At 35.7% G+C, this 22,031-nt stretch overlaps 1 protein-coding gene across 1 annotated transcript in view; it reads left to right on the top strand.

Moving 5' to 3' along the window:
• The window catches only part of ATP6V1G3 (ATPase H+ transporting V1 subunit G3), a 59,250-nt gene extending 37,790 nt beyond the window's left edge, over nucleotides 1–21,460 (top strand). Inside the window, exons 3-5 of the mRNA XM_031934337.1 lie at nucleotides 17,213–17,274; nucleotides 17,358–17,474; nucleotides 21,402–21,460. Coding sequence (XP_031790197.1) covers nucleotides 17,393–17,474; nucleotides 21,402–21,460 — 141 coding nt within the window. The 5' untranslated portion in view covers nucleotides 17,213–17,274; nucleotides 17,358–17,392. The remainder of the gene's footprint in view (nucleotides 1–17,212; nucleotides 17,275–17,357; nucleotides 17,475–21,401) is intronic.
• The last annotated feature ends 571 nt before the right edge of the window (nucleotides 21,461–22,031 follow it).

Here is a 22,031-nt window from a genome sequence, read left to right as displayed (position 1 = left end):
TACATATATGTGTGTACACATATATGTATATATGCGTGTCTATACATATATGTGTGTACATATATGAACATAGATACATATATATGTATATACATGTATGTACATTTATGTGTATATATACATATATGTACATTTATGTGTGTATATACATATATGTACATTTATGTGTGTATATACCTATATGTATAAAAAATGTCCAAAATACTGTCATCAAACCAATATTGTGGGTTTTTTTAAAGAATCGAATATGATAATGTGGCTGAAATTCCTTTGCCACCTGAAAAAGAAGAAAAAAGGTGGATTTTTCCCTTTATTATTTTATTTAGCAGACATTTATTGAGCTCTTACTCTCTGACAAGACTTCACTAAGTATGATTCTTCTCTTCAAGGAGGCTACGTGCTGAAATAAAGGAGCCTGCAGTGATTCGATCACTTCAGTACAGTGCACTGAGGCCACTGACTGATAGGTGTTTGTGCTGAGTTGGGTGATGACATTTGAGGAAAAAACCTGAATGTAGAGGAATAAGCCTCAGAAGACAGCTCAAGAAAGAGACATCTGGGCAGAAGGGACACTAAGAGGCCTGCAGGTAGAAGCACACTTCCTTTGTTAGGGGGAAATTATGTTTGAGGAATAGCATTCTGAGGACTCAGCACAGCTGCATGGTTTTCTATGGCAATGTGTTTAACATGGAAAAGAAAGGTAGTTCGATTTTATGAAGGTTGAAGTGTATCAGGGTGAGTACAAAAAGGCCTTTAAATGTATAAGCAAAGAAGGGATTTTTATGGAAGAATTGTGGACTCTGAAGAAAGACATGGAGGAAGTCACTGGGATAGAACATGGGTAAAGGCAATGGAGAGGGAGTAACATGAAGGTGGAGAATTACCCAAGTGAGACACTAAAGTACAAAGAACATTTGAGGGTTTGGCACAGAAAACAAAAAAACAGAGATAAAAGTCATGGGAAAATAACACCATATAAAGCAATAGGTGGAGTAATAGTCCAGTTTTGTAAATCGAAATAATGCTTGGAAAGATACACAACAAAATGTTAATAGTCGTTATTGCAGGATGACAGAATTATGAGCCAGTTTTATTTTATTTTCCCTGTCTTCTATATTTTCCAAATTTTCTTCATTCAATATATATTGCTTTTGTAATTGAGAGAAAATTAAAAACAGATGTGGTATCCCAGAAATATGAGAGTAAAACCAAACAGGTAATTAAAGACAATCATTCCCAGACCCGAAGAAATGGAGAGTGATATTCAGCACCACGGAAGCATCACAAACTGATTCCAAGATAGACTAAACTGCCATATCTACTGCACTTCCTTCATGTCTGCAACCTCCCCCAGCCTCTCTTCCCTCTCCCGGAAACACACAACAAAACTCACACATACAGTGAGAAACTCACACACTAGCACACACACACATTCTCACTTCTGCACTTCCTTTTTCTTAAGATGACAGGAAGCCCTAAATACCATTAACATAGGCAACCACACCCCTTGCATCTCTGAACATTTCTGCATGGCTCTGGACAGTTTTTGTCTGTGCCCTTTGTTTTCACATGGTCGGCTTTGGAACAGGTAAATGTATTGGGAAGGCCAACTTAAGCCAGAAAATGTTTCTGTTGAATAATTCCAGTTTCCCTCTCCTGCCTCCAACTTCCGATCCCATCTTCACTTCCAATAAAACACATTAATAAAGATAAGTTTATTTTCCACCCAGCTCTGGGAGTATGATTTGACAAAGGGACAACAGATGATCCCCTAACCAAATTTCAGTAATGTTTCTCTGAGTAGTTCATCAGTGCCACTATCCAGGCTATTGGGGTTCTCTCCCAAAGACCATTGTCTTGAATCTATAGGCATTTTTGCTTATACTCCTCTAGCAATTTCTGTTAGCTATAATTCCAGTTCCATGTCCACCACAGCACAGCACATGAGATTGGCTAATTTTAAAACATCTAATTTAAATTCAGGAACATGTGCAACCAGTGTATAGATTGCTCAATCTTTTTATGAACTATTTTTAAAATATTTTTTTTCCTTCCACTAATCCTAGCTCTTTGAGTCTTCTTCTTCCATTTTGGATGGTTTATCCTGCGTCATCCAAAGGCAAAGTATCTTTTTTTAGTTATATTGGTCCTTGGAAAGGCAAATTTGTTTTGTTTAAGCTGCAGATCCCCAATTTCAGTTTCATTTTAGCTTCAATTGGATGAGTTTCTCTAGATTTGGTACTCAAGGTTCTCTGACTCAACCTTGAATTTGCTTTCCTAAATCATTTAGCTTCAATTCTGTGTTTCCCTGTATCATTTAATCTGTAAAATGTAGTCCACATGAGTTCAAAACATACTTATGATCTTGAAGGAAACTAAGACAGTCTATATAGGGAGATATATATGTGTGTGTGTTATATATAAAGACATATATACATATCTATATATGGCATTATATGTATACATATGTTATATATATGTTATATATGAATTATATGCAAAACATATTTTATATATATACACACACACATATACACACACACACACACACACACACACACACATGCTGAGAAGGTGTTAGCAGGGAAAGGAATGAACCTAACTCTGGATCAGACAGACCTGCAATCAAGTTCCCTCAGTGCCACTTTTTAAAAGGCTATATGACCTTTAGAAAATTACCTAACTTATTTGAATGCTAATTCTTTAACCACAAAAACGGGATTATAATCACCGAATACAGTTGTTTTGAAGTGCTAAGGAAACAATGAGCACATAGTTCCCAGAACAGTGACTGGCAGTGACACATGGTCATTTACTTCTTTCCCTCTGTGCCTTCAATTTTGGAGTGACTATCTTTTCATTGGTCAGATATCAGCCATAATATTAGCACAACTGCAGCCCAAGATCGAAAGAACAAACCCAAGGCCACAAATTTTTTTAGAGAGAAATATGTACTCACCTGCCTAATAATTCAGATGAGGATTTTCTATGCTTGGTCCAGTATTCCAATGGCACTAGCATTTCTTAGGCCTAACTTGGGGCTGGATTCAAATATCCAACTGGTCCTACGATCAACCAGATTTTCTTGAATAAGAAAGAAATTCCGGCTGGGCGCGGTGGCTCACGCCTATAATCCCGGCATTTTGGGAGGCCAAGGCAGGCGGATCACCTGAGGTCAGGAGATTGAGACCAGACTGGTCAATAAGGTGAAACCCTGTCTCTACTAAAAATACAAAAATTAGCTAGGCAAGGTGGTGGGTACCTGTAATCCCAGCAACTTGGGAGACTGAGGCAGGAGAATTGCTTGAACCTGGGAGATGGGGATTGTGGTGAGCCAAGATCGCACCACTGCACTAGATCCTGGGCAACAAGAGTGAAACTCCCTCAAGAAAAAAGGAAGGGAGGAAGGGAGGAAGGAGAAAGACAAGGAGGAAAAAGAAGAAAGAAAGGAGGAAGGGAGGAAGGGAGGGAGGAAAGAAAGAAACTTCTTCAGGTTCTTTTCAATCAAAGAACAGTCAAGACTCAGGATATCTCTCAGCCTAGAGCTGAATCTCATAAAAGAAAGAAAGAGAGAAAGGAAGATAACAGAACAGAAGAGAATTCCCAAGAGGAAAGGGGGAAAAAAATCTCTTTTGTTGATGTTCAACCTCTGGCAATCTCTAATCCTGTAATACACATCGAATGAAATCATTAATCCATAGAGACACAAAGCTCCCTAGCAAATAATATTATTTCTGCTATTCAACTTAGACTTCATTAGTCTTTCAAAGTTACCAAACTTAAATTTTCTAATTGAGCTAGAAAATCAGAATCTGCCTTTGATCACATTTTTTAATGCAACCTCTCTCTTTTCTGCCTGTGACCATTTCTTCTTACAGCTCTTCTTTTCTTGAAATTGAGAAAGAAAAATCTCTGCAAGAAGAAAATATTCAGAGATAGCCCTCCAGATAGACTCATATGAATAAGAAATCAAGGAAAGATATGAAAAGAAATAAAGAATATGACTATCTTGCCTTTAGGCCTGCTACTTTTTCTGTTGTTAGTTTAGAGGACTTGTTGGGTTTTTTTAGGTTCTTAGCTTTTTAACTTGGACTTATTGAATCTTCCAGATTGAGTGATGAGGGTTATCATGTGTTTCAGTTTGCTTCCTTGTCCCTGCTGGGATCACAGTTGAAAAAAAAAAAATTAAAAAGAAATTAAGGTCCATTCTGGTAACAGACTCAGAAGTTGCAAAGGAACTAAGGGTTGTGAAAGCAAAACCACTGATGCATATACCACAGACAAAAAGTCTGTTTTCATTTAGCAAATAAATATTTAGCTTCCTTTAATAAATCTAAATTCTAAGAAAAATGGCAGATTGCAGAAATGGCAAAGTTAAATTTTACAAGAATTTCCTTGCTGAAACCAAAGCTAGGAATTTCTGGCAGAATAACGTAGAAGCTTTTTGGAATCAGGAAGACTTTTCAACAGTGGAAGTTCAGGGTTCACAGGGACACTTCTAAAGCATGAACTCAAATTCTCAAGTCAGGCTCAAGACCACACTGTTTACATTAATCCCTCAGATTGCAGATGAATGGACAGAGTCACCTGCAGTCCCTCCACTTTACATTAGATAGGTGTTTACTGGTCCCTAACAGCAGCTGTAGAAATTGGCCTCCTGGTAATTGGAGACACAAGAATAGGGGCAGGTAGTTTTATCTGAAGACTGCGTTACAATTATGATAAGGACTTTGTTCTCTGTTACATTCTTAACACTTAGAACAGTGTCTGTTATGTTGTAATAAATACCTGTTGAATGAATGAATAAATGTGGTGCTTACATTGTGATAGACACTTAACTACTTTTTGTATATCCCTGCATTTAAATTAAAAGTTTACAATCACTCTATAGTTTAGATCTCACACTACCCAGTTTACAGATAAGAAGATGAGCCTCGGAAAGGCTACGCAATTTGCCCATGTAAGAAATAGAATTGTTTGATTCTAAAACTCTTATAGCTATGCACTTTCATTGCACCTCATCCTCAGTCTTAAAATCAAGGGTTATTAAGAAACTATTTTATAATGGCTCCAATGGTCACAAAATTAAACTGACCTTTGTTTATTCATGCATTCAGGCACCACATATTTATTAAGTGCCTACTACTATATGTCAAGGATATTGCCAGGTTCTGGGATGTTATAGAAAAATAAGTCATGAGTTCCCGTCCTTAAAGAGCTGGCAAGGCCCACCCATAAATTAATAATGATAACACAGAGGGCTTAGCACCCTTTTAGAGAGATGTACTTGGTGTTGCGGACATGCAGTCACAGGAGATCTATATCCTCTTTCTCCAAAAATGTCAAGCAAATAATATGAATTAAAATGACATAAGGCTGAAAGTACTCTGATGGATTCTCATGCAGAGATTCAACTGAGATTATCAAATGATAATGTCTTTACTCACATATACTATTGCCCCACTCTCACTTGTCATTTCCAATCCTGGTAAGCTGTCATTCATCCCTTTTCAAGGCTAAAAACTGTGGTTTTGTTTCGGGTTTTGAAAATCATGTGTTGAAATCCTTTATTCTCAGACCATTCATTTTCCAATCTTTTGATCATTTTTGTTGTTCCCTCTATATCCATCACATGCACTTTAAATTATAGAATCCAAAATTAGAAGCAGTTCTGTAAAATGCATTGGAACAACCACACATATCACATAAAAGGGGAACTCTCCCACCATTCTACTCGTTTATGTATCCCGGGGTTATGTGAATGAATTGCTACTTGTACAAGCAATTCTTGAATCACATATAATATTTTTGATCCCTTAGCAATCCCTTAAATTACAGCAAGTATAACTTTTCTATTTCCTCTTTCTCTTTTTAATCACAGTCCTCCAATCTCATCACAGCTTTCAGATTTTCCCTGTCTTTAGAAGTGTTGCATATTATAGATTTTAGGTTCACCTCTTAGAAAATCAAAAATAGTTTAGTAGAAGAAACTAGCAAAAGCAAACACACAATCAAGCTGCAGTTTCTAATTAAACAAATCATTAATTGTGATGTATTTCCTTCTTATTTATAGTAAACAACCAACAACATTTATCTATCTATACAAAAATACTTGCCCTACCTGCACTGTGCATTGCTTGCCTTGGCAGTCAAAAAAATAAAGATGCTTTATGGGAGTTCAGAATTGTAAAAGACTATGATATTGTTTTCTAAAAATATTAAATTATCATTTCAACTGTCAGCAAAACACTTTAGAAGTTTTTCATAGTTACAAGAGTTGGCTAGAAGTACAGATACACATCTTTATTTAACTGTTTTCTTAGGGTTTGTCTCTGGTTTGTAAATGTAGTTCACTTAAATATTTTTTCTAAATAAAGAAAGGAAGAGAAAACCTCTGATAAGAACACTTTATCATAGCCAATATTTTTGTATGTCACTTTGGTGCTACTGTAATATACAATATTTGCTACAGCTGTTAATTGTATGGCTAGATGGATAGGCGGCTAGATGGATAGGCGACTAGATGGATAGGCGGCTAGAAAGACAAATAGATAAAGAAGAACTAAATGTTTTATATCCCAGATATTTTTCTAGGTGCTTTTCATATGTCAAATAATTTCATCTTCACAAATCAATTACTTTAAAGTTCAGGAATCATAGACACGAGAAGTTAAGCCACTTCCACAAAGATGCAGGATAAATAAGCAACAGAATTAGGTTTATGAGCAGAACTGTCAAATACAGTATGAGTCACATATGTGATTTTAAACTTAACAGTAGTCATACTAAACAAATAAATTGAAGGGTTGAACTGATTTACAATTCATTTATTTAGCCTAACATATCTAAAATATGATTATTTCAACATGTAATAAATTTAAAAAATTAATGAGATACTTTTACATTCTTCTATGCATGCTGCATTTTAAATATCCAGTGTCTATTTACACCTTATGGAACATGTCATTTTGCACCAGCCAGCTGCATTTCAGGAGCTCAGTATGTAGATGTTACTAGCAGCTACTATCTTGTATAACACAGCCTTGGAGTCTGAGCATTTGTGTTTGTGTATGCCTGACATTAATCAATCTCAAGCTTTAAAATGATGAATGTTGCTTATTGACGTAGTGGACATTTGTTATACAAATACACATCAGATCTGAATAACAATGCACATGTTCATGTCTATCTTGACTTCAGAAGGTGCATCATAAGCACAAGCTGATAATTAATGATTGCCTACCTTTGACAAGGCTGGGAACCAGGTTCACACAGAGAGCCCAACCCTGCTCTGGCTGCCAACATTTCACCATGTACCATCATTTCACTCTGCAACATCAGGTTCCCTTCCTCCTCCTTCTCCAACTACTACCCATTTCCATCTGCTTGGATGTGCAGCTCCCCTACTCCAGGCTGTTCTTCTACCAACCTTTTTGTTTGAGCTCCTGAAGCAGACTCTCTTGAGCTTTAAGTGGCTCTGAATGTTCTCCATTCTCCAGTATGCTTTCATTTTCTTTTTTTTATTAGACGGAGTCTCACGCTGTCACTAGGCTGGAGTGCAGTGGCGAGATCTCGGCTGCCACAACCTCCACCTCCCAGATTCAAGCAATTTTCCTGCCTCAGCCTCCTGAGTAGCTGGGACTACAGGCACATGCCACCACGCCCAGCTAATTTTAGTATTTTTAGTAGAGATGGGGTTCACCATGTTGGCCAGGATGGTCTTGATCTCTTGACCTCATGATCTCCCTGGCCTCCGTCACCTAAAGTGCTTGGATTACAGGCGTGAGCCACCGCGCCTGGCCCTAGAATACTGTTTTACATCCACTGCTGTGAGGTGTTCTTTGGCTATGAGGAGATGGCATCTTTGAGGCTAAAGTCACAAAACAGAAAGTATCCCAGAATATAGAAAGAGGACAGGGCTTATCCCAGGGAAAGGCTGCACTAAGTCTGGCTCTTAGCACCTTCTCTTTGATGCATTATCTCCCTTTTATTGACATTTCCTGAACATTTTCCAGGGTCATCAATGGGTAGCTCAACTGAATGTTCCCTCTTTCCCTTTCCCATATACCCATAAAAAAACAACTAGGTTAAGGGAGAATTTTGATCTGTCCTAAAAGATATAAAGGCTCATAAAAGGGTAGCCTGGGGGAAGGGTGAAAGGAAAGAGGAACACCTGCTCCTTCCCTCCCTGAAAGAGTTTCTAGTGAGGGAGGTTATGGAAAGATGGTCATAGTCGAACAATCTCAGTTCTCTATAAAGACAAGCTGGAAAACACCCTCTTCTCACCAGGATGTGAGACTTAGGTCTCACTTGATGACCTGAGTCACCAAAGAGCAGCTCTTTCTCCAATTCAAGAGCATGGTGCCCAGTGGACTGCTTCAATGATACCTTAACAATGATTCTGGCACTGGGATGTCTCAATTTCATTTCACCTATAGGAACCATCTCTGAGTTTATGCAGTTTCAGATTCTATTTCAAGCTTATGTTCTGAGTTCTTAGCTTTGATAGAGGTAGTAAAAAAGCAGGGAGAAGATAACTCCAGTAGCTAATGATGATGGACACCCACCAAAAGTTTGGATACCATGGTTCACCTCCAACCACCCCTACCACATAGAAACACTCCAAACTAACTGCAGAATATCCAGTATTTTCCTGAGAAAATCTATAAATGCTTTATTCTTAAACTTCTTAAGGCATTGATAGTTTTCTGAAAACCTGAAAGGCTGAATTTGTTTCTTCAGTCTATGTAAGTTGTTCTCAAACTGTAAAACTCATAAAATTACTGCATACAGATTTTTATAAGCAAATGCAGGTAAATTAGACTTTACAGAGCTGCTAAGGGTTTTCACTTGTATCTTCACACAGGCAAGCTATAGACTTCAGAACCTAACATGGCTTCATAAGTTGTAAGTTGACCCCAGAACTATCAGTAAGACTACCTGTAGCTGTTCCTATTATTTTCTTTACTTCGACCACTCCAAAAACTGGCATTCATAACTACCATTTATTGGGAATTTTCACTATGCCAGTTATTAAAATAGACATCTTTTATTTATTATCTTTGATACTGACATAAAATTTTAAAGGTAGGTATAACTATAACCAATGAAGATGAAGAAACAGACTAAAGACAAAGTAACCAACATTTTGGAGGTTATGTGTCTACAATGCAATGTAGTCAAATCCTAAACCCAAACTGAATGCAACATGAGTGACTTTTCTCCATGATGCACCACAGTAATGATTATCTGAGTAAAATCTTCAAGAAGTCCCTCCTGTGATAACTGGACCCAGACTTGTAGTGTTTTCTGTTTATTTGGCTGATTAAAGAGATAACTGGGCCTGAAAGCATGAGAACCATATTTGTTAGAGGATTGTGTTTATAATTATACTGGCAATGATTAAGGCCTAACATATGATTTATCCTGGAAAAGGCTTCATATGAATTTGAGAATACATATTTTTCTGTTGTTATGCAGTGCTTTGTATATATTTCATATAATCAATCAATTTATGGTATTCTTCAAGTCTTCTATTTCCTCATTGATCTTCTGCTGGTTGTTATATCCATTATTGAAAGTGAGGTATTGAAGTCCCTAAGTATGATTGTAAACTCTATTTCTCCCTTTAGTTTTGTCAATTTTGCTTCACATGTTTTGGCATCTATTATTAGATATTCATGTGTTAATAATTGTTATATATTCCTTATGGATTATATTACTTATCAATATATATAGTGCCCTTCTTTATCTCCCATAACCCTTTTTCCTTAAAATTTCTTTGCTCCAATAATATTAAGCCACTCTGGGTCTCTTTTTGTTACCACTTGCATGGAATAGCTTATTCTATCATTTTACTTTCAATCTTTTTTGGTCTATAGATCTAGAGCAAGTCTCCAGTAGACAACATATAGATAGATCATGTTGTTTATATTTTCTGCAACATCTGCCTTTCAATTGGAGGATTTTAATACATTTACATTGAAAGTAATTACTGAGAAGGAGGTACACACTTCTGCTATTTATCTATATATTTTCTGTATGTTTTATGTTATTTGTTCTTCATTTCATCCATTCTTCATTTCATTGACTGATTTATGCTTTTGCTTTCTTTTAATCAAAGAGGAAGTAAAAGCATTCTAAACCAAACAAACAAAAAAAATGGTTAAAGCTTTTGGTGGTACTCCTCACAGCCTTCTAGCAAGAATTGATCAGGTAGTTACATGGTCAATATGAACAAATGAAGTGTTTAACAGGAAAAATCTTCACTAGCCCAGTAGGAATTTTCTTCTGTTTAACATAACATAACATCACAAATGATTTTAGACTATAGGTCATTGACTTAGGGGAAAAACAACTGTACAATTCAGATGGTAATAGAAAAAAAAATACTCAGTAATTGGTGCCATATAAAAGACAAGAAAGTTACACAATCATTTCTGGTATGATCTCAGCTTTATATAATGTCTAACAATAGCTAACATCCTTTAAGCACCTATAACTTATATTTACTATATAATACATTTTTCATATTTGATCCAATTTAATCTTCATGACATACCTTGACATACATACAGTTTTGTCTGTAATATTTCACAAATGAGGTTAAAGCATTACCTCATTCATGAGATGGTCAGAGATGCCCTCTCTGAGTTAGAACACAATGCAGGGGAGGAAACAGGCTGTGTTGATATTAGAGAAAAGCATTGCCACCAGAGAGAAGTCCACAAGTTTTAAGGCAGTAGCATGTCAGGTGTGTTGGACAAAGAGCCAGGAGGCCAGAGTGACTTAAGTGGAACAAACAGTGGCAACCTTTGATGCCTTGGTAAGGATCTACCTGGCTGTTACCATAAGTGGGCTGGGCAATAATGATAAGACTTGAACAGAGGAATGACATTGTTTTGACTGTTTTAAAAAGAGTATCCTCACTGCTACAGTGAAAAAAGATTAAACTAGAACAAGAATTAAAACAGAACACAGGTTAGAAGACTATGGAAAATCATCTACTCAAGAGATGATAGTGGCTTTGACTAGGGTGGTAACAAGAAGATGGTGAGAAATAAAATTCTGAATTTATTTTGAAGGAAAAGTCAATAGGATTTTCTGAAGGACTGGCTGTAAGGAACAAGAAACAGAATAACTTTAAGGTTTTCACTTTGAACAAGTGTATGAACGGAGTTACCATTTCCTGAAATTGGGGAAAACCGTGAGATGAGTCAATGTGTTGGTGCTCAGGAATTGAGACTGGGAAAGTTCAAGATGCCTTTCACATCTCCAAATGGATAAGAATCTGACATTCAGGGGAGAGATACAAAATGGAGATTTAATTTATGAATCATCAGCACATAGATTGCATTTGAACCCATGAGCCAGGATGAGATTACTCAGGGAGTAAATTTAGATTAAAAATGGGAGTGATCCATAGACTATATCCTGGGCAATTTCAAAATTTGCAGACACTTCTCAAAAGAAGACATTTATGCAGCCAACAGTCACATGAAAAAATGCTCATCATCACTGCTTCACTGCTTATCTGAGAAATGCAAATCAAAACCACAATGAGATACCATCTCACACCAGTTAGAATGGCGATCATTAAAAAATCAGGAAACAACAGGTGCTGGAGAGGATGTGGAGAAACAGGAACACTTGTATACTGTTGGTGGGCCTGTAAACTAGTTCAACCATTGTGGAAGACAGTGTGGAGATTCCTCAAGGATCTAGAACTAGAAATACCATTTGACCCAGCTATCCCATTTCTGGGTATATACCCAAAGAATTATAAATCACGCTGCTATAAAGACATATGCACACATATGTTTATTGTGGTGCTATTCACAATAGCAAAGACTTGGAACCAACCCAAATATCCTTCAATGATAGACTGGATTAAGAAAATGTGGCACATATACACCATGGAATACTATGTAGCCATAAAAAAGGATGAGTTCATGCCCTTTGTAGGGACATGGATGCAGCTGGAAACCATCATTCTCAGCAAACTTTCGCAAGAACAAAAAACCAAACACCACATGTTCTCACTCATAGGTGGGAATTGAACAATGAGAACACTTGGGCACGGGAAGGGGAACATCACACACCAGGGCCTGTCATGGGGTGGGGGGAGGGAGAGGGATAGCATTAGGAGATATACCTAATGTAAATGATGAGTTAATGGATGCAGCACACCAACATGGCACATGTATACATATGTAACAAACCTGCATGTTGTGCACATGTACCCTAGAACTTAAAGTATAATAATAATTAAAAAGAAAAAAGAACCAGAAAAGTAGACTGAATGGGAGCAGCCAGAGATGTAGAAGGAAAATAAAAAATGTTGGTGTTCTGCAATGTATGTGAAAGAAGCCTTGCAAATGAATCAACTAGGAGTGGACACATTATATGGAATAACAGAAACTCCAGAGATGCTCATGCCTACCCTTAAAAACAACATTGTATATCTAGGATTACATATCCATTCTCTTGAATAAATACCCAGATACCTCAGTGGAACTTTTTGAAGCAAATTTGGTAGAACAGGGAGTAGAAAAAAATTATGCAATTAGACAAAAATCTCTGAACAACTTCCTTAGGATAGAACTGTATAGATTTCCCACAGAATCCATATCCCAAAAAGCAATATTAGTATTCACCAGAGATGGGGAAGCCATTAATTACTATAAAAGAAACACAAAATTGGCACCTAAAGTGACAGAATTCTCTTACTTTATGAAAATAATGAGCAAATATTGCCAGTTAAAGTGGAATCTCTCTATCACTTGCACAGTCCAACATTTCTACTACATTTGGAATGCCTCTTATAATCCTTATAGTATACATTTCATTATAGCTATTTTATAATGCTTCACGTTGAAGGCAATGATGGGAAGTCTTAATCAAGTTCATAATTACTAGCTATCCAGCATAGTTTAGGTATTTAGGTATTTTTTGTGGAATGCATAAATGAGTGGTAGGTTTTGCAGATACTGAGAAGAAAAATACACCGAATGAAGATGCAATGTGTTCTTCAAGAAAAGTATAAGAAAAATGGAAGTCTGCATAATCCAATACTGGGAACAGACAATGGTAGGATCTATCTTGAAAATAAGCTGCATAACCTCAGAATAGGTAGGAATATTTTCTTTCAACTCTAAGCAGTTACTATATTTAACTAAAATATTTTCACCATTATTTTTTTTTACCACACTAATTGCTAAATACATCCTTGTTCCTTAGACAGAAGAAGTGCCCTGCCTTTCAAAATGACAGTTTGAGATATAGCAGAATCCTCATTTAAGTTTCTCATAGCAAGTGGACTTCTTTGTTGTCCTTCAGCTGAAAGAATCAATGTAATTTTAAAAAATGATTTGTTGCCCACGATGTGCAAGGCACTGTTCCAGGGACAGCTTCAAGCAAAGCACAATATTTATCCTCAAAGAATTCATAGTTTCTGAGTACAAAAGCACAAGTGATGCTTGAGAAAAGCCCTATGAGAGATACACATAAAGGGTTTTGAGATGTATAAGCTAAAGAAGGAATCCATCAGGTCTGAGAGGATCTGGAAAGTTTCATCCTTTAAAGTAGACATTGGAAATGGATTTTGAATGATTTATTTTCTAGGCAAGCAAGAGTCAGACAGGTGTTCCAGAGATAAGGAAGAGTCTGAGTAAAGGCATAGAGACATGTTTCTGATATTGAAGAGACAATAAGTAGTATGGCGAATGGCTGGAGGAAAAGAGGGAGAAAATCAGAGGATGAGAGGCAAAAATAAGGAGAGTCATTTCTTCATTTAAAATGGAAATGAAAGAATATAAATGTTCAATATTTGATGTATACTTATTTTATGTATAAGAAAATTTAAAATGAGATAAGAAAATTTTAAATGTTCAACATTTAATGCATGTTTCTTTTATGTATTACTGCTCAGCTAAAATGAGTAAGTGACGTGAAGAAGGATACTATGCTCAGTAGACACACTCAGACCAAGTCTTAGGGTTTTGTTTAAAGGTTGAAGTTTGCAGTTTTGAGATACCTAGAAGTTCCAGGCCTCCGGAAAACCAGTGTTTCATCTACTTTTCACTATTATTCAGACTCCAAGGCTAAACCAATGTGAGCAAAAGAAGCAAGGATCATATGATGAGCTAATATATACAGGAGCAATGACAGAATAGATAATAAGAGGAAGTCTGAGCAGAAATGAAACTTTAAAAAAAAGAGAAATCAAAAAAGTATATACTGAGCACATGCTAAATTTATAATTACATCTATTCAAAACATTCGAGGATAAGTTGTCAAGTTAAGGACACGCAAAAATAAGAGGTATATTTCCCTGTGATCTTTTAACATTCAATATTCAACATTTTTCCAAATGGCACAGATTTTGTTTTTCAAGATTTTATCATTGTTAGTAATTCTTTTACATTTTCACTGATAAAAGTGAAATATGAATTAATTTAGGAAAGAGAATCAAAGAGCAGTGACCTAAACATACACTATACTGATACTTATACTTCCTTTTCATAAAACTACTGTGACTAACATCCATTTCTCCATCTTTTCTGAAAAAACAAATCCTTGGTACGTTGTGAGATTTTTATAAAAATGTATAACTTAATTCTCAGTTTATCATTGAAACTTAAATAATAAGATAACACCAATAATATACAATAAGTAATAATATTGATAAATTGTGTTTCTTATATACTAACACAGAGAAACCATCAACATTACCATTTCATTAACATAGAAACAAAACATGACTTACAGTGCTCAAATTAGAAAGAAATCTTATTTTTATTTCTAGGTATATAAATGTACAAAATAAAATAGAGTATAATAAATAGTAAGACCAGAACAAGTAGTACCAAATAAATGGAATAGGAAAAATGCTAGGTGTTAAAAATGTTAATTCCAATCAAGGAGACTTAGGTTAAGTCAAATTTCACTTTGTTTTGATATTTTTACCATTAATTATTCAAGCACATAGCATTTAAATTGATTGATATATTTAATAGTTTTATGCAGAGTGAAATGTCAATTGGCATTCTTTGTTTTCTTCCATATTTTTTTGTCAGGAAAACAAGAGAAACCTGGAAGAAACTTTTCCTGGAAAGAAAGAGAGCATTGTTCAGCAGCAAGAACACTGACCATGAGATCAATTCAATTCTTCTATTCAGAAGCCACTTGACCTTGGGCCTGTCACTCAAGTTTTCTGAGCTACAGTTCCCTGACCACTCATCTTGCTTATTTTATAGGAGCTTTAGTTTCTTTACTGATAAAATTGGTGTGCTTTGTAATAATAACACCCATGTGAGAATCAAATTAGTTAAACGTGGAAATACACATAATTGTAAATTATCATACCCATTTCTGGAACCAGGCTGATATTTTATTAGTGAATAGAAGAAGAAAAGCTTGTCCCATTGATGCTCAGTAATACAAAACATTTAAAGAATAAACTCAAAATCTTGGCTATAAGTAGAATTTTTTAAAGTGTTATTATCCTTAAAATGTTTGAGTTTGTAAGTGAAAAGTCACATTAGGAATCAGCTTTGATTAAAACGAAGGAATAAATATAGCAAGTAAACCATTAGTATGATAATAATCCATTGGATATATAATAAAGTTCAAATTCTCCAGCCAGGCTTTTGCCTCTATCTATTGCTACACAGCCTACGTCTCCTCAACTTTACTTTCTCATTTGTTTTGCAATTTAGATTGTAAGAGTGTGTTCAGTATGGTTTTATCTCTGCAGAAGGTTCTGACAGTTCAAACTCACCTAAGTTTGGGACTGTGATTCCTTCTTCTTCTTCTTTTTTTTTTCCATCCAGAGCCCAGATTGAGATGAGAAGCTTCTTCTTTGTCATCTTTCTCTGCTTCTGGGTAGATATTTCTATCCCTCCTTTTCACTGAGAGACTAATTTTTTGAGGGTCAGGAGAGCATGAAATTCATTCTCATTCCCCATTTTGGGTTATTCCCAAAGGCTTTTTCCATTCCAGGACTTCTTCCTGTTAAGCCACCTTGTATCATTTTTGTCGGGAGGGATCAGACAAGCGTTGTGTTTGTTCGAAAATCGGTTTATCCCAGTTACACTAGGGATTGTAATTATGCAATACAAATTAAGTACTTTATAAGCTGATTAAATGTGACTGCAAAAAGAAAAAAAAAAGTAAAAGTGATCCTGTGGAAAAGTTTTTCCTTTTGAAAATATTTGCTGAAGATAATGCACACATAATGTAGGCACATAGGTATGGACGAGACAACTTGAAAAGATTAGGAGAAAATAATCATTAAAACCTTAAAAGATTTAGTGCCCAGATTGCTTTACAATTATCTTTAAATCTAGACGTCTTATTAAAGAAGATGAACCTGGCACTTATAGATGAGGCAATAGAGGTATAGTTTATGAAAGCAATAATATGTGAAACTCCAATCTGCAAATCATGTCAGGGGGAAAAGCCTTATTCTGAGTCAAAAGATTAGCCTTTCACTTGAAATAAAAATTTTAGTTACATATAAATGATACTTTGTGATTCTTCTCTGTGACCAATATTCTCATTTGCCCAATTGCTACTGGATCGAATCAAATCAAGTATGATGGATTTTATTGTACTATCTTAGGACAATACCCACCACAAACACTGAATAATATAAAATGCATGTTTAAATTATTTTAACCCTAAAACTTACAGTTATAATCTATCTCTATTACGATTACTACTGCTAAAATTACTAATTGTTTAGTCACGATACTAAGATCTCCCTGGAACTTCAACCTACAGCATTACTTAAGAGCAGCACAATGCCCAAAAGAAGTCTTTTCATTCCTGTCACCTGAGACCTTGGGGGAAAAAATCCTTAGTCCACTTTCTATGCACAAAGCTAGGGAATCTCTTTCCTAACAAAAGATTAACACATTTTCTGCAAGCAGATAACCGAATCACTAGAAACAAAGAAAAAGACCTGAAACAAAATACTGTAGGGACAAAGAACAAGAAAGATCTTGTTACTTAAAAGAAAAATTCAGTAAACATGTCAAAGTTTCTTGGAAGATTAGGGAAATTAACATTCTTAAAAGGTCTCTTACTCATTATTTATAAGTAGATGCAACACCTCATGTATATCTCCTTATCTCATACAGAAGAGCTAAGATTGGCAGAAATGGTTAAGTTCTCAATTTATTCACATTGGTTTAACTTGTTTTTCTAGATTCCACCTTGGGCTTTCCTTGGGACCCAGCTATCCAGGTCAATCAAGCCAGTTTGAAACAGGTGCATTTAGAACTCTCTGTTGACACAATAATCTGAGTTACATGTTAATTTCTAAAAGAATAAGTGAACCCATTACTTCCCAGATTTCACAGAAGCCACTTGGTTGGAGCAGACTACCATGATGAGCCAGTCTCAGGGGATCCACCAGCTTCTTCAGGCAGAAAAACGGGCCAAGGACAAGCTAGAGGAAGCCAAGAAGAGTAAGTCTCACCTGTGAGGGGTTTGTCACGAAATAAACGAAGCAGTGGAATGCAGGATAAGCGTAGACTTTTGGATTAGGCGGACCTTGTTTCAAACTTTGGTTTACTGTACTCCCTGTGAGACCTTCACCCATTCATTAAAATTACCCAGCCATATGTTCCTTATTTCTAGAGTACGGATGAAGTTTCCTCATTCAGATCCTTTTGAGAGGTCATGTGTTCATGGACATTAAGATTATAGAGATGTGGGCTTAAACCTTGGCTATGTCATGCCTCAGTTTTCTCAACATTGTTAAGAAATAGACAACTTCTGGATTTAATCTACTTATTAGTGAGTAAACCTGCGCAAATTACTTATTTTTTATAAGCATCAGTTTTCATTTCCATAAAATCAAAATAATAATAGCTCATTCTCAAACCTCTTGATAGCTTTTTAATATCTAATATTTAAAATATTTTCATTTTATTCTCATTTTCTACCTCTCTTTTTTTTTATTAATTTATTTTTCAAGAGACGGGGGTCTCACTATGTTGCCCTGGCTGGACTCCAACTCCTGAACTCAAGAGATCCTGCTGCCTCAGCCTACTAAATAGCTGGGACTACAGGCACTTGCCACTGGACTCAGCTGTCTTTTCATTTGGTCATGCATTCATGTACTTACATATAGAATGTCCTCAATGAACTTCAATCCCTTTCCTATTCTCTTTGATACTCACAACAGCCAAATGAATAGGATATTAACATTATTCCCAATGTATGCAGAAATTGAGTCACTGATTTGTACAAAGTTATATTTTAAAAATAGAAAATATTGTGCCGGGCACCATGCTCATTGCTTATCTTTATTCCTCACAACCTTTACTGAAAAAGCAAAAGTGATGCTTAGAGAAATTGTACAACTTGTCCAGGGTCACACAGAGGGTAAATGGTAGAGACAATATTTAGATGAGCTGTAATTTCCAAGCCCAGATCTTAACCACTGTGCTTTACAAAATTTACACAATTTGTATAATAAAAAAATTAATATATCTCACATCTACAACTGGAATTCAGGTTCCCAAAGCCAAGACTTTTTTTTTTCACTATCCCATTTCATATCACCTCATTATTCAACCTACAATAATTTGCAGTGTCATTCACTCTCCTTGTGATTGTGTGTCCTGCCTCTGCAATTAGATTCAGTCTGGCAAACAGGGGCCATATTTTCAAAATGTTACTTATGTAACTCTTTGGATGAATGTAGTGATGGGATTGGAGTAGGTACTGAATTATTTAAATGTAATAAATGAAATGAAGGAATATATTACAACATAAGAAAGTAAGTCAGGAATAAGGCAGGTACACTAAGGTTTTCAACCACAGGTAAACTCATTTCCTTTTCTTAAGATAAATAGATTTCCTGAACATTCAGCAACGTGGGCATCAACAACATAAAAGGAACGACTCCAGGTGGAGATGATAGAACAGGAAAGGAAGAAGAAAGAGAGTAAAGGCAAACTTTACCTAGTTCTCAATTTCTTTTCCTACAGCCAAGTGTGGAAATGGTTGCAAAATGATATGAATGCAGAGTAATTTTATAGAAAACAAAGCAGTTCAGGACTGTGGTTGAAACAGCATAGAGAATTTTCTCTTTTTAAAAGTTTCAGGGTTTTCTTTCCTTCTTTCCTTCCTTCCTTCCTTCCTTCCTTCCTCCCTCCCTCCCTTCCTTCCTTCCTTCCTTCCTTCCTTCTTTCTATTTTATTTTATTTTATTATTTTATTTTGAGACAGGGTCTGCTTCTGTTCCTAGGCTGGAATGCAGATGATCTGGGCTCCTTGCAACCTTCATCTCAGGCTAAAGCCATACCTCAGCCTGTAGAGTAGCTGGGACCACAGATACACAACACCACACCTGGCCAATTTTTGTATTTTTGTACAGATGGGGGTTTCGCCATATTGCTCGGCTGGTCTCAAATTCCTGAGCTCAAGAGATCCACCTGCTTCTGCCTCCCAAATTACTGCGATTACAGGAGTGAGCTACCATGCCAGGCCTTTTAAAACACTTCTTTAACAATATTTAAAATTTTCAGAACAGAAGACCAGATAATTTAAAGATGTGATAGTTATGTTGCCTTTGCTTTCTTATTATGGAGGATACAAAATGAAATATTGAGTATAGATTAATCAATATTATTGTATGACCCAAAAAATTTTTACCAACTATTTCTCCTTTTTTCAAGTCCTTAAAGAATAAAAGAATTGCTAAACATGCAAGTTGTTTTGGGGTGGGAGCCACTAAGGGCAACCTGGCTTCAAATTTCAGAATAAAGATAAAAGTCCAATTTCTTTTCCTTTTCTCTAGTGAATATGCCTTGGGCAATCTTTCCTCAGAATTCAGTATTGAAAAGTACATATTGTCTTATTTCTATACAAAAATGTTCATTTCATTTGCCAGTAACTTAAAATACCTGTATACTTTTTTCTTAGCCTGCCATGTCTTTGTTCATGAATATTCAAGGGGATATTCAACCAGTAATAATAAATACCCAGGCTTTAAAGACATGCTGGAAAATATTTTGACTTTCAACAACTAACCTCTGCACTCAGTTTTATGGAGAATGTTAGCCTGTCCTCTTTGCCTCAGAAGCCACAGGCTTTGAGGTCAGTTTTAACTGGATAGAAACTGTTTTCTTAAAGCTATCAGCAGGTATTACAGTTTATAGTTACAACAGCTTACTCACATAAGCAATCTATGGCAAAATAGAAATATTACCTTATATACTAGGTATGTTATAATTTCCCTAATGTTTGAGTGGTTTTTCTTTCATTTGTTTATTTAATTCAATAAGTGTTCATTGGGTATCTACTAATTCCAGGCCACTTTGATGTTTACACTGATGAATAAGACCTAGTTCTTCCTTAAAGAATTCCCCAGTGAGATAAATGCACAAACTACTATTTTAAAAAGGGAAAAGAGTCATGATGACAGGAGAGGTAAAGATAGTTATCATTTTAGCAAACCCATATACTTTTGCTTTATTTTTCCACACAAAGATTCATTTGAAATTCTGACATATTAAGGCATAACGAGATTCAGAATGAGGACCAAGAAGTCACAATAGTGAACACCACGGTAGAAGGTCTATGGTCATTTTCTCTTTCTTAAATCCATTTGCCAAGACTCTCAGAAACTTGGGCATAGAGAGCGAGAACAAGACTCTTGAGCGTATTATTTTTAAGAAAAAGAAAGAGAGGAAGAAGGAAGGGCAAGAAAGAGGGAAAGATAAAGAAAACAGCAATTCACATGTTAATCGTTTCAGGAAAATACAAGATTAATACGGTTATTTTTATATTATGCTGCAAAAATATTAATATATTCCATTAAGGAGAACTGCCTCAGATCCTGGTGCAGTTGCTACATAATACAGTATATGGTCTATGTGTTTTGCCTTTAGGGATACAGATAAGGGATTATGAACTTGATGTATCAGGAACTCTCCAGAAGGCCATGAGGTCTATAGAAATTGAATATGCAGGTCTCTGCTCTCAAGACATACACCGGCTACTGAGAGAGATGAAATCTGACAGGGACGTGGGCAGGAATGTGGACAGGCTTCGGAAGTCAGACTGGGAAGTAGTAGAGTATAAAAGCATTGGCTTGAGTTGAAAACCTATGGTTCTTAATGTCATTTAACATCTCCAAGTTTCAGATTTTCTTTCTGTAAATAAAAATAGAAGTTATAATACACGCAGACACACATACATATGAACAAGAGGTTGCAAGAATCAGAAAAATATGTGTAAGATAGTAAAGCAAAATACACACTAGAGTTATTTTTATTTTTAATATATGTCATGTATTTTTGTATGTTACTCTAAGTAATAACAATAGAAGAATGAAATAGACTAGAATGATTTCATTCCATTTGTTTTTACCCCTGCTGTAAGTTCTGGGTCTACTTTTCCTAAAACAAAGAGACTGGGACTGCTTCTGGCAGGATGACTAGAAATGTTCAGATATTTGTCTGTATTCACTGATTACAGGTTATATTTATTAGTTAAAGCTCCACACATTTTTATGTGCAAAACAACCTTACTATTTTGGTTGAATTTAGATGAAATCACAGTAGTTTGCACTACATTAAATTATCTTACCTAGATTTAATGCTCTTTACTTAATAAATTGTTCATTAATCAAAACATAAAAGTGGGTGTGTTGGTCCAAGACAAGTTACCTAAACATCAGAGATCTGCGCTGGAGATCCAGGTTGGGGTATTGAACTGAAACTTCAATCAGAATTAGATTAGAAATTCAAAGTACCATTATCAACAGGAGGAACAGGGACTTGTGTTTCTCTGAAATATGTTGCATTTTTACTTTTAGTCATGACCTTTTTTAAGAGAAGTATTTACTTCACTTACATCCATTGCAAACTTTTAAAACTCTATAGCTCTGCATTAACATCATTCTGAAATACTCAAATGCATGCAATTCAACATCACATAAAGAACTCCTATTCCCAAATCATTTCTGAACACACATGGTAAACTCTCCTAGAAATAAACACACAATTTATT

The sequence above is a fragment of the Piliocolobus tephrosceles genome, chromosome 1 (genome assembly GCF_002776525.5).
Source record: "Piliocolobus tephrosceles isolate RC106 chromosome 1, ASM277652v3, whole genome shotgun sequence".
In the NCBI taxonomy this organism is placed as follows: Eukaryota; Metazoa; Chordata; class Mammalia; order Primates; family Cercopithecidae; genus Piliocolobus; species Piliocolobus tephrosceles.
The sequence above is the reverse complement of the archived record's forward strand: the minus strand, read 5'-3'. Positions and strand labels throughout refer to the sequence as shown.